This window comes from Equus quagga, chromosome 1 (assembly GCF_021613505.1).
Source record: "Equus quagga isolate Etosha38 chromosome 1, UCLA_HA_Equagga_1.0, whole genome shotgun sequence".
Classification (NCBI taxonomy): domain Eukaryota; kingdom Metazoa; phylum Chordata; class Mammalia; order Perissodactyla; family Equidae; genus Equus; species Equus quagga.
In genome coordinates, this window is record NC_060267.1 from 165,920,592 (window position 1) to 165,943,963 (window position 23,372).

General features: G+C 38.9%; 1 protein-coding gene across 15 annotated transcripts in view; it reads left to right on the plus strand.

Annotated features, from left to right (window-relative positions):
- The window catches only part of NEK11 (NIMA related kinase 11), a 245,575-nt gene that overhangs the window by 72,959 nt on the left and 149,244 nt on the right, over window positions 1-23,372 (plus strand). For 14 of the 15 annotated variants that reach the window (XM_046678210.1, XM_046678237.1, XM_046678221.1 and 11 more), the window contains 2 exons: window positions 7,760-7,824; window positions 8,787-8,913. In XM_046678210.1, the coding sequence (XP_046534166.1) occupies window positions 7,760-7,824; window positions 8,787-8,913 (192 nt within the window). Of the gene's footprint in view, window positions 1-1,753; window positions 1,850-7,759; window positions 7,825-8,786; window positions 8,914-23,372 lie in introns of those variants that run through there. The other variant, XM_046678257.1, reaches the window with a different exon arrangement.

Here is a 23,372-nt window from a genome sequence, read left to right on the forward strand (position 1 = left end):
TAATAATAGTACAATTTTGTGGGCAGGTATATAAGAGTAATCATTTGTTGGGAAAGAAGTTTCCTTATGACCTGGTGAATGTCTGTATTGGTAACCAATTATAAATGATTCTTAATAAGGTGGTGATGGCTGGGTTCCCTTTTGCTATCTCCTATAGTTATTTGTGTACTTTTCTTTTATCTCTCCAACCTGATTGTAAGCATTATGGGACATATGGCCTTGTTTTATGAATCTTTCTATTTCTCAAATTATGTGTACAGCACATAGCATGTAGTTGGCACTCATTAATTATTTTTGTGAATGAATGAGCTCCATAAGATGGTATTCATCTTTGTGCCAACGATAGTGTTTCTAAAATTACCATATATTTATTGAGCCTATACGATGAGTAAAGATCTGAGTGGAAGAGGAAAAGATGACACAGACCCAGCCTGTGTTTTGCTGAGGCTGCCAGAGGCATTGGGAGGGCCAGATCTTGCTGTCTCTGGTAGGCCATGTATAGGGTTTTTTTTTTTTTTTCAAAGATTGGCACCTGAGCTAACATCTGTTGCCACTCTTTTTTTTTTTTTCATTCTTCTCCCCAAAGCCCCCCAGTACATAGTTGTATATATTCTGCTCGTGAGTGCCTCTGGTTGTGCTATGTGGGACACCACCTCAGCATGGCTGGACGAGCAGTGCCTTGTCAGTGCCCAGGATCTGAACTGGCGAAACCCTGGGCCACCAAAGCAGAGTGAGTGAACTTAACCACTGGGCCATAGGACCGGCCCCCATGTATATGATTTTAGACTCTATTCTGGAAGCAGTGCAGAGTGGTGGAAGGTTTTTAAGTTGAGTTTTCAGGAGCAAATTTTCATTTTATAAAGCCACATTCTTGTTTCCAACCTAAGTCTCAGGGATACTACTTCCAGACTGGGGTCTCCTGTTTAGGCCTGGCGATTAGATACATCATAGTAATTGATGCCTGTTATAATCATGAGTTAAAAATAGCCTTTGTTTGTGAAGTCAGAGAATTATATAGTTCGTTTTGGAGAGATGTCAATCAAAAATAGTTTGAAAAGTTTAGGCACATGTAAACTCAAGCATTCAATCAAGTTCAACGTACCAATTTTATTAAATGTTTGCAGTGTTACAGGGAATAATACAGGCAAGTCAGGCATGGACCTCGTGGAGCTTACAATTTAGCAAGAGTGGTTGGTCAACTGTAGCATATAGTGTCAAAAGGAGAAGAGAAGTGGGAGAGCATGTCTAATTTGGTGGTGGTAGTAGGAATGGTGGTTAGGAATTAGGAGAAAATGATGGAAGGGGGATCCTTTCTAAGCTTGGGCCTCTGCGAAACAAAGCCTGGGGCAAGGATTGAGATGCTGATACCTTTTTTGGAAGATACAGACCCAGGATGGTAAGAGTGAGGATAAATTGAAGTGAGGCAAGCATGTGAAGCAAATTGAAGTGGTGTGTCATTGTACTGGCCATCACTTCACACAGAGCTGGGAAAGACAGCAGCAGGTTGCTCAGCAGGCATATTTGCATGGCTTGTAGGCGTGTGGATAGCATGCTTTGGGGAGAGAAAGAAGGGGAAATTCATCTGCCTATCTTCTTTCTCCTCTTGTCTCTCACTGGTTCACTCCAAGGGAGTTAATTCCCTTGCACGTTCAAGTTGCATCTAGTTCCTTCCATTGCCTCTTGGAATGCTGGATCCCATGTCCTGTGGTGTGCTGTTTCATCCTAGTCCAGATGTGGCAAGAGCCAGAGGGCCTGGCATTCCCGACAAGTGACCGATGGGCCTCCAGGATCAGAGATAGGCAGCATCTTTGGAAGGAAAGAGTCAGTGGACTCCAAGGAGGTACATGAGGTTTGTATCCAATAGAATCCTGAAGAACAGATGGGAATCTGAGAGGCAGACATGATAGAGGAGGACATTTTAATACGAGCAGTGACAGAGAAGAAGAAACGCATGTGCTGTGTTTGAGATAAAGCAAGCGCCAGATTGGTTACAACAGAGATCTGACAATTTATTGGCCCAGATTTTCTTGGCTTGAGTTTTTTTCCCTTTAAAAGGTACTCCAAATATATAACTATATGTTTATTTATATTTCGTGTAAGTAAATTAACCAATTGGAAAAAATCCTTTGTCGGGCCATTTCTTACAGATGTATGAATAGGTGGAGGAGGAAGCTGGAAATAGAAGACTCTAAATGCTGAACTGTCCTTAATTCAGCCAGCAGTAGGGGTCAAGGGGGATCTTGAGCAGGGAGTGGGGTGTGGAAGAGTGAGGGGAAGGACAGTGTGGTTTAAACCCCTCCCGATAGTTCAATCCTGGGTTTTGAGGTACTCTGGGTAACTCAACTGCTCTGTTGTTCCCTGTTCATCATCCTTTGCTTGCTATCCTCACACAGACTTTCCTTGTTGGTATATTGGTGGTAACAATAACATTAGCAATATGAGCAGTAACAATAACAATCACAACCGTGCCTCATCCCCTTGCTTCATTCACATCTCTGCTCTAATGTCACTTTCTCCAAGGCATTCACTGACCACCTGAGCTAAACTAGCATCTCCCTACCCTGGTTAGTCCCTAGCCCCTTACTCTGCTTTATTGTTTTAATAGTATTAATTGTTAGCTGACATCCTATTATATGTCTGCTCAGTTAGTTGTTTTCTGCCTATTTACCTTACCAGAATGGAGCATCACGAACAAAGAGAATTTGTCTGTCTTGATCTGTCGTCGCCAGTGCCCGGCACTGTTCTAAGTACCTTACAGGGTTCTAATTTAACTTCACTGAGGCCAGAGAATGTGTGGACTGTGTGGTGCTGACTCTTTGTAATCTGCTGAGACCTGCTGTATGGATTAGTTCACTGTCAATTTTTGAAAGTACTCCATGTGTGCCTAAAATAACAGGCATTTTTAAATTTTTTGGTGCAATATTCAATTTCTGTGCATTAGCTCAAGGTAATTGTGTTTTTCAATTTATAATTTTTTTAATTTATAATTTTTTAATTTATAAGTTTTTCATTTATAATTGTGTTGCTAAAATCTATATCCTTATTAATTTTTTTGTCTACTGAATCTATTAATTATTGAGGGAGATATGTTAAATTTCCCATTATGATTGTGGATTTGTTAATTTCTCCTTAAATTCTTTTAGTATTAATTTTCACTATATATTTAAGCCTGTGTTGTAAGTTGCACACAAGTACAGAATTTTAAAATCTTCCCAATAAATTATTGATTTGTTCATTTTGTGGTGATATTCTTTGTCCTTAAATTTACTTAATATTGCTTTTTGCCAGCTTTCCTTTGCCTGCAGTATCTTTTTTATCCTCTTACTTTCAAATCTTTCTCTGTCCTTATGTTTTAAGTGTGTTCTTTATAACAAATTTTTTTAAAGATAGTTAAGGGCCGGCTCAGTGGCGCAGCGGTTAAGTGTGCACATTCTACTTCGGCGGCCTGGGGTTCACCGGTTCGGATCCCAGGTGCGGACATGGCACTGCTTGGCAAACCGTGCTGTGGCAGGCATCCCATGTATAAAGTAGAGGAAGATGGGCATGGATGTTAGCTCAGGGCCAGTCTTCCTCAGCAAAAAGAGGAGAATTGGCAGCAGTTAGCTCAGGGCTAATCTTCCTCAAAAAAAAAAAAAGTTAACTGATGATTTTAGTCTGTCGTGATTAACAATATATGAAATGTATTTCTATCATTTTATTTTGTTACACTTGTTTTTCTCCTTTCCCTGACTTCTTTGGATTGGTCAGGTTTTTGTTATTCCCCTTTTTTTCTACTTAGTTTAACAGTTATGCATTTTGTTCCTATTGTTTTAGTGTTTACCCTTCAATTATTAAATGCATACTTGAATAAATGAAGTTTGAAGTTAATGTATGGATGCTTTTCTTAAACATTATAAAGATTTTAACTCCAATTACTTTCCTCCTTCCTTTTATATTATTGTTATTCAGGATTTCGGTTCTATTTTCTCTGAATACAATTTAGCGATTAACGTTACCGTTATAATTGGTCTTAAACTGACCCTTGCTTAGATTTGCTTAGATTTATCAATCTCTTGGTTCACCACTCCTTTTTGTGTCCCAGGCCTTCCTTCTGTGGCATTTTCATTTTCCCAGAAATAAATCTTTAAGTTATGTGAATGGTAAACACTATCAATTTTTTGGTTTGTTTGCTTGAAAACATCTTCAGTTTTTACTTGTTCTTTTATAATAATTTGACTATTTTATAAAACATTTAGCTAATATATTACATATTAGTTATTAGGCATAAAATTCCAGGTTGACAGATATTCTAACACTTTGAAAATATTATCCCTCTGTCTTCTGGATTCTGTCGCTGATGTTGAGAAGTCACTTTCCATTTAATTGTCTGTTAAGATAATCTCTTTTCTTTTACCTAGTTCTCAATATCCTCTCTTTATCATCGGTGTTCTCCAGTATTAGAGAGTTTCATTTAGTTGTAGATATCTTTCTTCCTTTTCTTTTTCTTCTGCTGGAGATTTGTTTTGCTTTTGATCTTGTGAATTCATGTCTTTCTAAATTCTGAAAATTCCCTTCTCCCATTATCTCTTTGGATTTTGTCTCTTCTCTCTTCTCTTCTCTTCTTTCAGAGTGTCTATTAGATGTATGTTGGACTTTCACATTCTGGTCTCCATTTCTATGAATTCCTTCTAGGGATCAATTTACACATATGTTAGAACTTTTTAAAACCATATTTAAAATGTCTCTTATACTCTTGTCTATGTTTTTGACCTCTTTTTGTGTGTGTGCTTCAGTCTGAATATTTTTCACTAACCATTATTCCAGTTTCTAAATCCTCTCTTCTGCTGTGTGTCATCTGCTTTCAAACATATCTACTGAACTCTTAATTTTAGTAATTATATTTGTTTCAACTCAATAATTTCTGTTGAATTCTTTTTAAAATTGTATATAGCATCTAGTCCTCTGATGAAGTTCACCATTGTGTCATTCATTTTCATGAACATAATTGTCATAGTTACTTTTAAGTCCTTGTCCAATAATTCCAATAGGTGGATCACCTATGGATTTGTGTCTGTGTTTTTTTTTCTTTTGGTTTTTGGTCATTGGTCTTACCTCTTGGCATGCCTGGTAGTTTCTGAGTGAATGCCAGACTATATGTCTAAAACAGTATAGAGACTTTGAATGATATTATCTTCCTCTGGAGAGGATTTAATATTTTTTCTGGCTGTTAGTTACAGTAGGGGCAGATCAGCTTGATCCAATTAGGGACTGAGATAGTTTAAGGCTAGGTTTCAGACTTTGTGGGGGCTGATCTATTTCCAGTTTGCCTTTATTTCTAAGTAGTCCCTCAGGGCTTCTAGCTGAAGGCTTTAGATATCTACCAGGACCCCTCCTCAGCTTTGCAAATCTACTGAAAGCTCTGCTTGGCTTTTTAGCCTCTTAGCAGCTGCTTTCTCCTTAATGTCTTGTCACTGAACTGCTTAGGAGTCAGCAAGTACTTCAAGGGTAGAATCTACGCAGGGTGAGACTCACTTCTCTTTGGTCCCTTTTTCTCTGGAAATTTTGCCCCTCAAGTCCTGGCTGCCTTTGTAGCCCTGAACTACAATGTTTGTCTTCCTAGAGGAATGAAACTGCTGCAAACTCTTGGCCACGGCATTCTGCTTATGCCGAATTCTCTGAGAGGAAAACGCAAGGGAAAATGTTTGCTTTTGTTTTCTTTTGTTTCCTTTTCCTCATTTCCTTTCTTTGTTTTCCTTCTCTCCAGGGTCTGGCCCTTCAAGTGCCTTCATTTGCCTTAACTTATCTCTGATATCTTCAAAGAGCTGTTTTTTTTTAAAAAAAGAATTTTATCCAGATTTCACACTGTTTAAATTTTACAGTATTCTCTATACAACTGTGGGAAGTGGGAGATTTAGTGTGATATAAGCTTACTCCATCATAGTTGGGAGCTGAGCTCTTAATCTTGAGTTTCTTATTTTAATAATCACATTCTTCCCCTAGAAGTTTTATTTGATTGTTTCTCAAATCGGCATCGTCTGTTTTTGGATATGATTGTGTTTCTATCTTGTGTTTTATATTCCTTTTTAAAATGGTTTTAATAATTTAAAATATACTTATAGTTTGTATCCTATTAAATTACCTGAAATTCTCAGGGGTTTAATTTTATTATATATTTTCTGCTGACTCTTAGTTTGCCCTTGCTTCTGCCAAATGCCCCAAGAGGGTAGTAGCAGCTGAGAACCAATTTTTATGTTAATTTCTTGGTTTGGGATTTCTGGAGCTGTACCACTACCACGTATTTGAATTCCAACTGTGAGTGAGCAGAAAGCTATGGTTATAAAATACCTAAGGAGATGTTTGTTTGTCCACTCAGAGTTCAGACCTATACATATAAGCTTTCTTATCATTTTGTTTACTCATGAGTGGATGTTTCTGAAGTCATACTTTCACTTAAGGTATGGATCACATGTAGGATTCAGACTACATATAGTCCCAGCTTTCCATATTACATGGGCTTAAGGTCTTGGCTGTTGTTCTCTGAGGCTGTTAAAGCCAGCCCATGAGTTACTGAGACCAGCACAACCCTCTAGGGCAGCTGAGAAATCAGCACCTACTGCCCATTCTGATTTCCAGGGTTTTTTTGGATAATTCCCTGGGATTTGTCTCATTTTCCTGAGGACTCAGCTGTGCATATATGAAGGTATTTGTATACTTGATTCAAGATTTTTTGGTGTGTTTTTTTGGAAGAAGTTTTCAAGCTGTCTAGTTCTCCATAATTCTAGAAATAAAAGTCTTAACTGACATAATTTACACTGCTGGTTTATAGTAAAACTTAATAAATGTGATCTATTACTAAATATCATTGTCAACATTATTATTTCCACAAATACATAAAACCTGAGCATTTGGGTTACAATAGATATGAGATTATATATATGCATTTGGATTATAATATATATGAGACTATATGTATTCTATATAAGATATCATATATAACATATATATAATATGTAGTAGATTATATATAATATATTATAAATATAATATATTATATTATATATTATATATAATTATATAAATTAATTATATTAATTATATTATAAAATATAATATAATTATAAATATAATATATTATAAAACTTTATGATGACCCAGTCTGTGAACTGGGTATATGGTTACTGGATATAGTACTATGTAGATCATGCTACAAAAACACAGTAAAATCTGGCCTATTGAAATAGTTGAGGGACTGGCCCCGTGGCATAGTGGTTAAGTTCACGTGCTCTGCTTTGGTGGCCCAGAGGTTCACTGGTTCGGATCCTGGGTGCAGACATGGCACCGCTCATCAGGCCACGCTGAGGCGGCATCCCACATGCCACAGCTAGAAGGACCCACAACTTAAATATACAACTATGTACTGGGAAGATTTGGGGAGAAAAAACAGAAAAAAAAGAAAGAAGATTGGCATTGATTGTTAGCTCAGGTGCCAATCTTTAAAAAAAAGAAAAGAAAATTAAAAAAAAAAATAATTGAAAGCACATCAATCACCCTTCTCCCAACTCCGTGCTCCCCTGCCTTTAAAACTTTGTTTCATAACTCTTATTTCCTCAGGAAAACTAGGAAATGTTGTGGCTTTGTAGCTTTTAAACATTGAAAGATATATCCATGGGAGTGTATATTTGTGTGAATCAGTTCCCATACACCCATATATATTATTTCTCTTTGGATTTAAAATTTTTTTAACTTGCGTGCAATTGTGTATCCTTTTTTCCCTTTGTAGGAGGATACTTCATCGAGACTTGAAATCAAAGAATATATTTCTGAAAAATAATCTACTTAAAATTGGTAAGATTTTTAAAAGTATGTATTTTAAAAACATAGGAGCATATATTCTACATGTTATTGATGTATTAAATTGCAGAATATAGTACCTAAAAGTGTTAGAGTAATCATTGGTTTATTAAAGTTCTCAAATTTTTGTTCCTACTTGGTTGGACCCAACAAAACTCAATTATTTTGTTTCTGACTATCTGATATAAATGGAGATATAAATTTGCTATGTACTCGATAGGTTTAACAAATATTTTTTGAGTTCCTATTCCATGCCAGGCAGTTTGCAAGCAGTTAGATTTGTTCTACTGTTTTCATTGCTACAGGTTTCCCCACTTATTTTTCCACAAGCAGTTAGCAGTTATCACAGATAATTAAAACGTTGGTGTAATGGCTTTGTTAACCTTTAGTTCTCCTTCAGAACTGTACCTCCACTTGTAACAGTTACTGGATTGTTTAATCTTCATGTAAGATGTTCTGAGAGGGGAAGGCATAAAAGCAAACAACTAATTAGGCAAGGATAGAGAAGCTGGTGGAGGCAGATTTTTATAGTCATGTTCTTGAAAAGTCTCAGGTCTTCTGTTTAAAACGTTTTCTTTATTGTAAATGAAGAGCAAACTGCCCCCTCAGATGAAACTGCAAATGATTATATTCAGCCCTTCCCAAATCATTCTGTCTGTTGTTGTTCAGACTTGAAATAGCTTTTTGTTTCAAGTTGCTGGTTCTCCACAATTCCAGAAATAAAAAGTTTTAGCTTACATAATTCACTTTCCTGGCTCAAAGTCTTCTTTCTCCTATAAGGCTTTGGTTTTTAAAGCTACTCACCAGCATTGTATAATTTAAAATATATAATTTTCCTCTCTGTTTAAGATGTTATAAATCATTGCATATTAAAATTGTCAAATTAGACACAGTTGTTAATTTCCAGTGCTGATTTTTGTTGTTATAAAATTCATAAAATTAATTATTATTTCAAGGGGATTTTGGAGTTTCTCGACTCCTAATGGGATCCTGCGATCTAGCCACCACTTTAACTGGAACTCCCCATTATATGAGTCCAGAGGCTCTGAAACACCAAGGCTACAACACAAAGTCGGACATCTGGTGAGTGGGCGGTGGGCTAGTCTGGGTGACTCATTTGTCTGCTGCCCTGAGAGAACACTACATTTTGGTTCTAGGCTCATTTACTTACTACATCCATTCACTCTATATCTTTGAAATATGAGTCATTCTGCGACCAGAGTAAAAGAAGGTCTTCCGGATTTGGAACCTGATGTATTCCATTAAATTGATTTCAGAAACTCTCTTTATTCATAGATTAATTGGTTGGTTTGCATTTTTTCTTCTTGAACCAGAAAGTAAGGTTCTTAATGTATCATAAAAATCAAATCCTGATACATTTCTGCTAGCCTGTTACATAAAGCATTGGGATTCTAAACACTGTGCTTTCTTTTTTTTAAGATTAACTTACACCTCTGTAGGGAACGTACAGCTTTTTAAAAAATTTCTTGTCTTGTTGCTTTTAAGAACTTTTACTAAAGATATGAACTTTAGGGATAAATTTAAATTAAAAAAACTCTGGTTTTCAATAATAGATGCAGCTGAGATTTCTCAGTTTCTCAGAGCTCTTATACCAAAAGAATTTCTCCTGCCTGTCACAGAACCACTTTAAATCTTAGTGCAGAAGCCATGTGGAAAATTGCATTCTGTTGTTAGCAATAGATCCTATTTGGGGAAAATTTCTTTTCCTTTGAAGAGGAATCTTACATAATTTTTGGCTTGTTAAGGGTTGAAAGGACAATCTAGCTGAGAGCTTGTTAAAAATTAAGTAAATAATTATTGTATGCAAATCAACTTGAGTAGTTCTGAGCTTTAAGAGATGAGCACTGTGAAAGATTGTGCCAACTTCGTTCGTTCTTCTAAAGAGGATAAAGTAGAAAGTTAGCTTTTCTCTGGTTAGGGAGAAGTAAGCACCACAGGCAATATGCCTTGGAATTTTCATGAGGGTCATTGCTCCTCTTCTCGTTCTGGTGCCTCCCCGGTGGGAGAGAACCCTGTCAAGGTTAGGTCTGGCTATGGCAGATCCCCATGCATTCTGTCCCTTCAGTTTGCTCTTGTGATTATTCATTTCTAGGTTCTTCAATGGGTTTTTTCATTGTTAGCTTGTTTCTGTGCCAGTGGTCTTCTCCGATTCACCTACCGTTTTTCCTCTATCACAACCTTCCCTAACCTCCTCCAAAAAAACAAACACAAAAAAATAGGTGAAAAATACAAAGGTATGGTCAGCGGAATGAGTTTCTTTACATTTTGTTTTATTGAGCATCCACTATTTGCCAATAACTGTGTAATAATAGCCTTTAGGGTATAAAATCAAAAGTAATAGGATTCCTGCCCCTCAGGAGAAGTTTTCTTGCTCTTTTTAGAGTAATTTTCTCCAGTTTGAGAAAATCAATCTTGGGCTTTGGATTGAAGTTGAGTTTCATACCTACATCTCTCTTCACTCTTAATTTTTTTTAATTATTATGGACATTTTAAAATAGATTCAAATATATAATTGCTTCATGGTTTAAGATTACATGGTATCTCAGGAAGATGTTCCATCATGTTATTTGAATTAAGAGTAAATTAATTTATGAAGTCCGTCATTTAAGCCTTTGGAATGACATGCAGCAGGAACACTGGCTCTTGTTGACACGTCTCCGTCTCTGCTCGCCAAATCAGATGGGTGTCTCCTAAGAAACTGAGGCACCAGAACTCGCAGAGAGAAGAGCAAAGCATGGAGTCTTTTTGTCTAGTTGTGTCTGTCTTCTTTGTTAAAAAACTGTTTCTAGTATTGCATAAAGAATTACAGGGGCTGGCCCCATGGTTGAGTGGTTAAGTTCGTGTGCTCTACTTTGGCAGCCCAGGGTTCGGATCCTGGCTGTGGACCTAGCACCGCTCATCAAGCCAGGCTGAGGTGGCATCCCACATGCCACAACTAGAAGGACTCACAACTAAAAATACACAACTATGTACTGGGGGGCTTTCGGGAGAAAAGGAAATCATAAAATCTTTAAAAAAAAAAAAGAATCATAGAAATATCAGACATTATTGCTATAATGTTTTAAGCTTACAAAAATATCTGGCTCAGGTAAATCTTAAGAAAGCCAGAACTCCCCAAATATAAAACTGCAGGAGAGGGCTGGCCCAGTGGCCGTGTGGTTAAGTTCTCACACTCCACTTCGGTGGCCCAGGGTTCTGCCAGTTCATATCCTGGATGTGGACATGGCACTGCTCATCAAGCCATGCTGAGGTGACATCCCACATGCCACAACTAGAAGGACTCACAACTAATATACAACTATGTATTGGGGGGCTTTGGGAGAAAAAGGAAAAATAAAAAAATCTTTCAAAAAAAAAACTGCGGGAGAATTTTAATATACTTTTGTAAGCATGAGGTCGGCTCTCCTTGCAGAGATTATTAACTATTTACCAAGTACAAGCTAAGGATCTAGCATCATCGTGACCCCAAATGACCAGTTTATTATGAATTTAGTAATTACCTTAGTTGTAGCTGAATCAAATAAGCTTATCTGGTAATGAAATTTCTGTTGCTGAACCTGAAGTGTAAAGAATAACAGAAAACTATTAATTATAGTGGCAGATACATAAGTGTGGTGAATAATCTTTGGGAGACACTCTTAGCAAAATTAGATTGAATGGGGTTGAGAATTTCTCTCTGAATCTCAGTGTGTAGCATCTGTTTACTGGGGAATATTTTCCTAGGATTGGAAATATTTGTGAATAACTGACAGGTGTTTGCTTTAGCACTAATAGCTTTGCATATTATATTTATAATGCTTAAAGAAAAATTGGTATAATACTAATTATATTTTCATCTGTTGTTTGCCCATATGTAACCTAATCCTCCTCTGCAATCTGTTAAACCTTTTGGGATTCACTTATTTGTAGTAATCAAGTACAGGAAGTCCCTCTCTGAAAAGTGGGTTAGGTCCAAAAGTTTATAAACAGTTATTTGGAAAGTTAGGATAATTAGGTTCACTGAGGACAATACTTTGAACACAGCTGATTGTTGTAACCAATTGCTGAACACGTTTTTCCCCCACAGGAAAAATGTATGAGTCGAGTTCCTAGGCCAGCTCTTTAAATTGATTTAAACTATGAATAGTTAGAATTTATTATTTTGGTAGGAGAAACAAATAAAGCACAATTCTATTGGAATAATAGTACTGTGGTTAAACAGCAAGGATACAGAATATTTTATTGTTGGTCTTTTTATCTTGTTGTGAGAGGTCAACCAAATGGCTCTTCGATCTTGCAGCCCTGTATTCTTTGGGTGATTTAGGTGGAGGGAATGGCAGTAGGAATAGTAGGGGTGTCAGATTGTACTGTGAAGCCTTCAAGGTCTTGCTTGGAGATCTGGCATGGGGGTTGGCTGGATAGGGGACACTGGAGGAGTCTAGTTCATGCCCAACATTGGAATCAGGCTTTAGTGATCTTGGGCAGAAGTGTCAGAGAAGGCTTAGCTACAGGCAGAAGGAAACAGAGAGGACCCAGCACCTGCCTAGCCTACCAGGACTAAGAAATATCCTCCCAGGACAGCATTCCCAGGGTGCACAGGGAAAGTGGGTAGGGAGGAGAACAAGCCTATTTTGTGGTGAGGATTTAGGAAAGGGAGAAATATAGGCCAACCTGGCAGCAGTTCCTGTAGTAATGTGGTGCCTGCAAGTAGCTGGCAGCCAACATCCGCATCAGCTGCCTCTTGGGGAAGTAAGCTCTAGAGCAAGAGAGCCCATTTCTCTCACCTGCCCATGGTCTGGGCAGTTCTTGTGTGAGCTCAGAAGCAAGCTGCTGCACAAGGAGTGCCTTAGTGGGGAATGAGCACTGGTGTCATTACTTTCATTCAATAGAAGCTGAGGTGGAAAACATTTCAGTCAGGTGCAGTAGATTTGGATATTAATATATTTTTTCAATAACTATCATGAAATGATTGATACAAACTCTGCAGATAATATCAGCCTGGCCTGGTCAATTTTAAAAAGGCCACACTACAACCACAGCAACAGAACTAGGAATAGCTACCTTCTATGGAGTGCTTGCTCTGTGATTGACAATTAATGTGTGAGGTGCTTTGTATACCTATCCAAGTGTATTTGTTACTACAAAAAATGATCATACTGTATACAACTTGATAACTTGCTTTTTTTCACTTAGCAAAATGCAGCATTGCTCTGCATCAACAAAATATATCTAAATATTATTTAAATGTTTGCATAGTATTATATACCTGGATACATAATTTATTCAATCAAGACTTTAATGTTTTTTTGGAAGATTTTCTCTCTGTATTTGTCCTTTGGTATTTTTACCATGATGTATGTGGGTGTGGATTTGCATTTATCCTGTATGAAGTTAGTTGAGCTTCTTGGACATGTAGATTGATGTATTTCATCAAATTTGGGAAGTTTTCAGCCATTATTTCTCTGGGTATTTTTTCTCCTCCTTTCTCTCCTCTTTCTGGTACTCCATTATGTCTATGTTGGTGTGCTTCATGGTCTCCTACATTTCTCTGAGGCTATGTTCATTTTTCTTCATTCATTTTCTCTCTATTCTTCAGATTGCATAATATCTATCAATCTATCTTTAAGTTCACTGATTCTTTATTCTCCTAGTTAAAATTTACTATTGAGCCCCTCCAGCAAATTTTTTGTTTCAGTTATACTTTTCAGTTCCTGAATTTCTATTTAATGATATTTTACAATTTCTCTCTCTTTATTGATATTCTCCATTTGATGTGACATTTTTATCATACTTTCTTTTACTTCTTTAAACATGGTTTCCTTCAGTTCTTTGAAATATTTATTATAATGGCTGTGTGGAAGTCCTTGTGTGTTAAATCTGACATCAGGGTCCTCTCAGGTAGTTTTTGTTGCCTGCTTTTTTTTTTCCTGTGTATGGATCATACTTTCCTATTTCTTTGCATGTCTCAAAATTGGTGAAAACTGTTCATTTTAGATAATATATTATAGCAACTCTGGACCCTTATTCTCCCTACTCCCCCGCCTCTCTAGGGCTTGTTATTGTTTGCTTGTTTATTCATTTAGCCATGTGCCCGGCTATTCTAGGGAAATCTATTTCCTCTGCAGTGTGAAACCTCTGGTGTTCCTCAGATAGTGTAGCCTTGGGCATGTGCACAGTTAGCCTTGGGATGACAGTAGTTTTAGCAGAGCCTTCTGACTGTCCCTTTCCTTGTTCTCTCTGTTAAGGTGTCTCTGTTGATTTCACACCCAGCTATTATCCTCCACTGACTGCCAACTGATTGCTCTATTATTTTCAACAATGCCCTGGGGCATAAATTGCTCTTCAGTCTCTTCTAATTAAATTTGAGCCTCTTTGCAGGTGTAGTCCTTGAGGCTAGTCTTTGAGGTTTGAAGTTTGCCTCTTCTTAACTACCTGGTTCTCTCAGATAAAGTAGCTAGGCTATGGTTTAGCTTATTACACTCATGGAGCTACCAATTTCCTCTTAGTTGCTTGCCACCAAAATCTCCATTGTTTCTGAGAGCTTGTACTTAGGCTTGAATTTCCTACACTCTGTTCCAAATAAAGTCAGTCCCTTTGGGGAAATCTTCTGAACTCTCTTTTGTTATGGCCTACCTCAGCTGTGGGCAAAGTCTCTGAGCTCCTGCTCTGGAGCTGGAGGCAGGGACAGTGTCTCACTTTTCTTAGAGTGACACTTCTGTTTATGAGCAGGGTACTGGTCTTTGTGGCTTGCCTCTCTTGGTATAGAACCTCCACACTATCAGCGAGCTGGGGCTAGGGTGATCAGTGATCAATGTCCCAGTATTTTCTGCCTGCTGTACCTGGGATAGAGTCTCCATCCTACCAGTGGGACTGGGTAGAGGAAGGGAGCTCTCGATATCTTGGCTGCACTTGCCTGGAATTTAGCCTCTGCAACACAGAGCTAGGTAGGATAAGAAACACTGGAAGCCTGTCTTTCCTGGAGAGATATCCTAGCCCATGACTGGGAGCTGGCAGGCGGAGGGTGGATGGGTGGGTGGGGTGGGTTGCAAGCCTTGTCTTTTTGGCTAACCCTGCTCAGAGTGGAGTTTTTGTTACACTGAGTTGGTGAAGGGACTCAACTGCCTCAACTCTTGTTTTCATTGAGATTTAGTAGATTTTCTTGAATAAATTTCTTCATTTGCTATATGCCCTTAAGACAATTTCAGAAACTTTAAATTGTTAGGGTTTGGGGGGAGTAGTTTTCACCAGTTATGATAGTTTTGCTGGGGAGAAGTTCTGCTGAGCTCCTCGTGTGGCTGTTCTGAACGCTTCTCCCCCAGGCCTTACTGTTGGATTTAGAGATTTTTATTACTTTTTCCTTTGATAAATGGTGGATTGGCAAATTGATATATCCGGTTCTGTTAATCTGTGAGAGAGTAAGAGGGAGGGTTAGCTCAAAATTCTCTTCTGTGCCTCCTACCAAAGAGAAATTTAATTGTGTTAACAAGCTGTTATTTAAAAAACACAAATTGTTTTGGCAAGTAATAAATCTCCAGTCACTACACTTCATTGTAAATTGCTTCTTAAATTTGCTTAAAGTCTTCAAATCCCTAGTTGAAACCAGTATTTCCATTGGGATTTAGTCTTCCCAATTCCAGGACTAGTCATTTTGTAGCAAGGAGAATCTCAGGCAAGGAAAGGGTGTGGCCATGGGAACCTGGGGAGGGCTGAGTCTGAACAAAGAGGCCTCTTTAGACGGAGGCAGGAAGTAAAATGCTCCCATGATCTTTAAGGGCATGTGGCAGATTGTGTTTTCCAAAGATGTCCATCACAATATATCCCTTCCCACATGCTCTTTTTATGATGTGATGTTAGTATTGCTCTTATTGAAAAGTGGGATCTATGTTCCCTCCCCATTAATTTGGGTAGGCCTTTGATTCTGGCAAAATCATGCTATGTAACTTCTGAGTCTAGATCACAAAAGGTGATACATCTTCTGTCTGATTCTCTTGAAATCCTTGCTCTGGGAACCCAACGACCATGTTGTGAGGAAGCCTGAGTAGCACACTGAGAGGCCACTGTGGACAGGTACACATTGAGAGGAACTAAGGCTTTTGGTCTTCAGCTCTGGCTGAGCTTTCAAATGATAGCCTGCATGAGTTGCCTAGTTATATGAGTGACTTGGAAATGGATCTTCCAGCCTTAACTGAGCCTCCCCAGAGGCAGCTGTGGGGAGCATATTCCAGCCTTCCCTGTCAATCTCTGGCAAAATTGACTCATGGACAAAATTATTGATTACTGTTCTTTTAAGGCACTAAGTTTTAGGGTGTCTTGTTATGTAGCAGTGGTGGCTGGAACAGGGTTTACCAGGAGGACAGCAAGCAGGAGCTGAGCCTCTATTCTGGGTCTTCGTTACAGCAAGCTGGCTTGTTCATTTTCCTTATTTTAAAAAATCCAACAAGTGGCTTAAGAGAAGTGGCTTGTGCCAGGAAAGGAGCCTGGTGCTCTGTGTGTAGGTGCATTTGATGGATGGAACCCAAGAACCTGGACCTTAGGAGAGAAACTCTGCACCAGCAGCTTTTCCAATGCCTCACAATTCTCCCTTCACTTCTCCTGGCTTCTCTTTCTCCCATCCGTTCCAGCCCCGTACCATCTTCTGACTCCAGCACCATCTCTCCATTACTCACATAATTCAGTGGTGTGCTGGAGCCAGCTTATACCAGCTCATAAGACTCCATTATCCACATCTCTTCTCAACTCAGTGTTCAGTGGCATCACATTGGTAGCTTGAAATCAGCCATATTTATACCACAGAAGTCAATAAATTCTACAAATCAGGACTTCCCCTGCCACCTCAGAAAGGCTATCTAGCACCGTTAGCCCTACTCCCTCTTGCCATTGGGGTGGTGTTCAGAGAAACAACATCAAGACATGTAAATTCTGGTCTTTATCCTCCAGGGATTGACAGATGGTCCCTGACTTATGATGGGTCAATGTACAATTTTTTGACTTTACGGTGATGCAAAAGCGATACACATTCAGTAGAAACTGTACTTCAGATTTTGAATTTTGATCTTTTCCTGGGCTAGTGATATGTGTACCATACTCTCTTGTGATGCTGGGCAGTGGCAGCGAGCCACAGTCCCAGTCAGCCCCATGATCACAACCAACACACTGATAACCATTCTGTACCCGTACAACCATTATGTTTTTCATTTTCAGTACAGTATTCAATAAATTACATGAGATATTCAACACTTTATTATAAAATAGGCTTTGTGTTAGATGATTTTGCCCAACTGTAGCTAATGTAATTGTTCTGAGCACGTTTAAGGTAGACTAGGCTAAGCTATGAGGTTTAGTAGGTTAGGTGTGTTAAATGTGTTTTCAACTTATGGTCTTTTCAAGTTACAATGGATTTATTGGGACATAACCCCATCACAAGTCAAGGAAGATCCGTAAGCAAATTGCCATATATTATTATAGTACAATACAAGGAATGCATATAAGGCTCTTGTGTAAAGAAGTGAATGATTCACTGCCAGGATGAGGATGCAGGACATCAGCTACAGTTCTAGAGAGTGGGTGATGCCTATCAGGAGGTGATAGGATGGAGAAAAGTTTGACAAAATGCATCTCAGGCAGAAGGACTCAGTGCCAGTGACTGAAGGTGGGAAGGTGCCTACTGGGGGAAGAGGGAGGGCACTGTGTAGGGAAAGAAAGAGGCTGGCCAGAAGAACCATTTACCCACAGCCTTCTCACTCACAATGGACCTCAGATATGTGTGTTTGAAGTTATCTCCAAGAGTTTGTATATGTTAAAGGTGCTAATTTATTAAATGTAAAAATTTCAAGTATACCATAATTTTTGAAACTCTATTTTGGTATTTATACATTTTTAAAAATATACTGAGAATTTAAAAATAGTTGCAAGTGACCTGGGCCTTCTCTGACTCCTAAAAGACCCTGGGAACACTGTAAGGACATGGAAGCCTGGTAAAGCTCAATGTCTTCCAATTAGCTGGAGGACAAATTGTGTGTATGTGGCAAGGGGGACAATGGTGCTAGATAAGACTGAAGAGGCAGGCAGGGTTCAGATGGTGAATGACCCATGTACCCATGTAAGCCGTGATAAGGAACTTGAACTTTATCTTCTGGGGAATGAGAGCTGCTGAAGGCTGTTAAACAAGGGGATGATGTATTAGCCAGCTTTGCTTCAGTAACAAAGAACTCCAAAAATCTCAGGCACTTATACCATTTGTTTCTTCCTCACATTACATGAGCACTGCAGTTTAACTGAGTCTCTGCTCCAAGTTGCAGGCCTACTCTTCTCCAGGGTTTCCCACTTCCAGGACTCAGGCTGTGCCCTGATCTGAAATGAGATTTTCTAAAGCTAGAGACAAAGAGCAAGGGCTGAGCCAAACCATGCACCTGCATTTAAAGCTTCCACTCAGATGTGGCACACTTCATATCTCATACATTGACTGAGAAAGTCATTTGGCCAATCCCAATATCAACAAGGCAGGAAGTCCACTCCCCCCATGGGCAAGGGAAAGGGAATATTTGCAAAGAGTAAGCAATCTCCCAGGGGAATTAATGTTACAATGATACCAGAGTGGGCTATAGAAAACAGACTGGAGAGGTGAGAGGTTGGGGGAGACTAAAGAAGGGAGATGGGCAGGCTTTCTGTTGACCTTACACGTTCTACTACTACTGATGCTCTGTCCATCTTAAAAGAGCCTATGGAGATTATCAAAGATGACTGAAGCAATTGGAACATGCTCATTCAATCAGTGTGAAGCAGTGCAGGCTGTTGCCATATCCAGCCTTTTTGGAGGGGCTGAGTGAATAACAATTGACAGTGGAAGGATGCTTTGATCATTGTTTCCATTGCCAACCTACCTCTCCACCACAACTTTCAACACTGTCCGTGTTCATTTCCCAAACTTTACGGTTTGTATGAAATCCGTGACTGTGACTCCAAGAATAGCTAAACATGAAAAAAACCTTTCCCTTTTATTTTCTCCTCTGCTACCCTACAATCTCCTTGTCCTCCTCTCTTTGCCTACTATTGGTCCTGTCCACAATTCTTCCACTGGCCAAATTCTTATGGTAAGAAGGGCATGGGACCACCATAGGGGAAGGAGATGAGATGATCTTCCTTCGAACATGGTAAAGCTCAACTGTGGAAGAAAGTAATTAGAAAGAGCCAGTATGAACAGGATGAAATTCACCCAAACTTTGTTTCTAAAATTTTGTGGATCTTCCCTCAAACATTTTAATATATTGGGATGATATGAGGAAAAGAGTGCATTCAGTTTTCCTTTTAAATATTGTTTTAAAAATTCGGTTCCTCAGACACACTAGCCACATTTCAAGTGCTCAGCAGTCACATGTGGCTCATGGTTATTGTATACAGAAATATAGAACATTTCCGTCATTGCAGAAAATTCTGTGGACAGTCTTAAGCTATTCTACTCCATCCCCTTTAGGCCTTACCCTGGGGTTTTCTTGCGTTCACTCTGGTTTTGGGTTGGGCAGAACTGCTACTGCTTTTAGCTGCTGCTCTTAAATTGGCCCACTGTACTTTCCAGTGAGTATCTGTTGGCTATGTTGAGGCTCTTCTGTTCTTGGGTCCTTCGGTCACTCTGTTGATTCCTTTTGCTGCTTCTCCCATGGATGCTGACACTGTGCAGGTTGTGCGGCGATTGCGATTTGTCTTCAGTCACTTGTACTTTGAGGTTTGAGGGGACAACTTATCACCTAAATTTGTTGAAAATGTTGGCCATGAACTTTTGGTTTTGCCAACTAGCTGCTTTGTGTGTTTTTCACATGGGCATTAAAGGAAGATCCAGAAACTATGCTGCCAGTGTAGCTGCCATTTTCCCCAAAATACTCAGAATCAGCATTGTAACAAAATCTCTGGCTAATTTGTATGCATATTAGAGCTTGAGAAGCACTGAGAGAGGTTCTGGGACATGATAGGCCCTTAATAAACAGTTGTTATGTAATAGACTACTTCTTAAGTATTAGTTCAAGCAGGCCAATGTCTTTTGTTGTATTTAAACTGAGTTTATGTTGATATTCAATTCCAACTAAGTAAAGACTTTTATTTAGGGTAACACACACTAAAGCAAACCCCACTATTCTTCCATTAAATTTCTGTTACTCTATTTATTTGACTCCTTAAATTATGTGTACTCTGCTAGATGGATACATCAGGATGAGCCTCAATTACATTAAATAAAAATATTATCTAGAAGATCAATAAAGCTTCCCTAACCAACCAGAGTCTGTGGGGTAATGCACAGAGTCTGTGCATTGCTGTGGGGTAAGCTTCTCTTTGCAGAGTCTGGGCAGGTTTCAAAGGTAAACTTAGTTACCTTGAGACAAGCCAAAGCCTGAGTTAGATTTGCAATCCATTGTCAACCCGTGCTTCAGAAATCCTCTGGGCAGTTCTTGCCGGCTTCGACAGATGGCAAGTCCATGGAGTTCAGGTGTCATTTGCTTCACACACACCTGATGCCAGCCTTCCCTTTCAAGGCTACAGTCACTCCCTCAGGGATTTATTTGCTTACTCCTTCACAGTTGGCTGTATTTTGGAAAAAGAAAGGAATGCAAATCAGACTTGTAAGTAAAATGCACCTCTCTCTTATTTTTTTCAACTCACCCCGCTAACCCTCTTCCTCACTTTTGCATTGCCAGATTGAAGACCTGGGAGTCAAATAAGAAAAAAGACTTCAAAAAGGATTGAAGTGATGAGTTTGAGATGACAAAATTATTCCCATATAGAAATGTCTGGTTGGAAATTGGGGAAAATAAAAACCATAGGTACACAGACGTATGGTTACTAGAATAAAAAGTACATAGAGTAGATAGATTTTAAAACTTGTAACAAGATAATGAAACATTTTTTACCCCAAGTGTCATGGTAGTTTCTATAATCAGATTGTCTCACATTTCAGTTACCTGCCCATTCAAGGTAGGTGCACTGGGACCTCAGAGCGGCCCTTTCCACAAGGTACTGGCTGATAGACGAAGTCTTCTCCACGTGCTCAAGTGCAAGCAAATATCACTAGATCAGTGAAACAGGTAAATGGAAAGCAGCGTGTCTTCAGTGTAGCTGAGAGGATTTCCAAAGAGAATAGGCTTGTATGAAAATTGACTACTGATCTAGATCTAACTGTTCCAGTCTATTTAGCAGATAATTCTACATCTTTTTATAACCTTAATACATCCATCAAATGTGGCTCAGGTAGAGTTATGTCTCCATGAAACCAGGGTTTGACTTCGTGATCAACTCACTGTGCTTAATAGACCACTAACACCATTTCCCTGCCAAGCAACAGAAAAACAAAAGCCAAACTGGTCTGCCTTCCTTTCCTTTTGCTCCAAAGTATCTCATTGTCTGTGCATCCTATATTTGCCATGGTCTGATGCCCTGCATGGCTTGATGTCTCTGGTCCCGGGGATCTTTGAAGGTGGATTATGGTTTAAGACAGGACCTGAATAAGCTTGGGAAGTCAGCCACTGCCGGAAAGGCTTCTATCAGAGCTCACCATGATTTCCAACTAATGAGAGTCCTTAACGATCTGAAATGCTCTGATCCATACAGCATTGAGGGGCGGGATAGCAAATGTCCTCTCCCACTCTGTTCCTTTCCACTTTTCTAATGGTGTCTTTTCATGAATAGAAGTTCATAACTTTAATGAAGTCGGTTTTATCAGTCCCTAACTTTATCCTTAGTACTTTTTGCATCTTGTTTAAGAAATCTTTTCCTACCCCAAGAACAGGAAGATATTCTCCTGTTTTCTTTTAAAAGCTTTGTGGTGAGGGCGGGCCAGCCCCGTGGCGCAGTGGCTAAGTGCGCACCTCTTGCCTCTTGGCGGCCTGGGGTTCTCTGGTTCAGATCCCGGGTGTGGACATGGCACCACTTGGCACACCATGCTGTGGTAGGCGTCCCACATATAAAGTAGAGGAAGATGGGCACGCATGTTAGCTCAGGGCCAGACTTCCTCAGCAAAAAGAGGAGGACTGGCAGCAGATGTTAGCTCAGGACTAATCATCCTCAAAAAAAAAAAGCTTCGTGATTTTACGTTTTACAGTTAGATCCACCTATAATTTTTGTGCATATGTATGGTGTGAGATAGAAGTCCATATACATTATTTTCTACATGGATGTTCAATTGGCCCAGCATTATTTGTTAAAAAGATCATCTTTTCCTTCACCCAGTGCAGTTTATCTTTGCATTTATCAAGTGATTGAATGTGTGGATCTGTTTTTGAGCCCTCTGCTTTGATCCGTTGATCTGTTTTTTCTTCTTTGCCAATATCATACTTTCCTAAATAATATAACTTTATAATAAATTTTGCTCGTTGGTAATACAAGAGCTCCAGATTTGTTCTTCTTCAATTGCCTTGGCTATCCTTGTCCCTTTGCATTTCCATATAAATTTTAGAATCACCTTGTCAATTCCTACAAAAAAAGTCTACTAGGATTTTGATTGATATTGCATTGGGTCTTTATATCATTCTGGGAAAAACTGACATCTTCATAATATTGAATCTTCCAGTCCATGAACGTGGACCTAATCCCACCCCCCCCCCTTTTTTAGGTCTTCTTTAATTTCTCTTAGCAATGTATTGTGGTTTACAGTGTAGGATCTTGCATATCATTCATTAAATTTATTCCTAGGTATTTGATGTTTTGTGATGTTAATGTAAAGGACATTTTATTTTTTTCCAAGAAACTTTATTGAGATCATAATGGTTTATAACATTGTGTAATTTCCGGTTGACATTATTATTTATCAATTTCTGAATACACTTCATCATGCTCACCCCCAGTAGTCTAATTTTTATCCATCACCATACATATGTGCCCCTTTATCCCTTTAGCCCACCTCCCAATCCCCTTCCCCTCTGTAACCACTAATCTGTTCTCTTTATCCATGTATTTGTTATCTTCCACATATGAGTGAAATCATTCAGTATTTGTCTTTCTCTCTCTGGCTTATTTTGCTTAACATCATACCCTCAAGTTCCATCCATGTTGTTGCAAATGTCTTTTTTGTTTTCAGAGAATAATATTAAAAAAATTTTTTTTATTGTGGTCATAATAGTTTATAACATTGTGAAGTTTCAGTTGCATTTTATTATTTGTCAGATACCATATAAATGTGCCCCTTCACCCCTTGTGCCCACCCCTCCACTCCCCTTCCCCCTGGTAACCACTAAACTGTTCTCTTTGTCTGTAAGTTTATGTTCCACAAATAAGTGAAATCATATGGTGTTTGTCTTTCTCTGGCTTATTTCACTTAACATAATACCCTCAAGGTCCATACATGTGGTTGCAATGAGACCATTTTGTCTTTTTTATGGCTGAGTAGTATTCCATTGTGTATATATACCACATCTTCTGTATCCAGTCATCAGTTGATGGGCACTTGGGTTGCTTCCACATCTTGGCTACTGTGAATAATGCTGCAATGAACATAGGGGTGCATAAATCTCTTTGGATCATTGATTTCTAGTTCTTTGGATAAATACCCACTAGTGGGATAG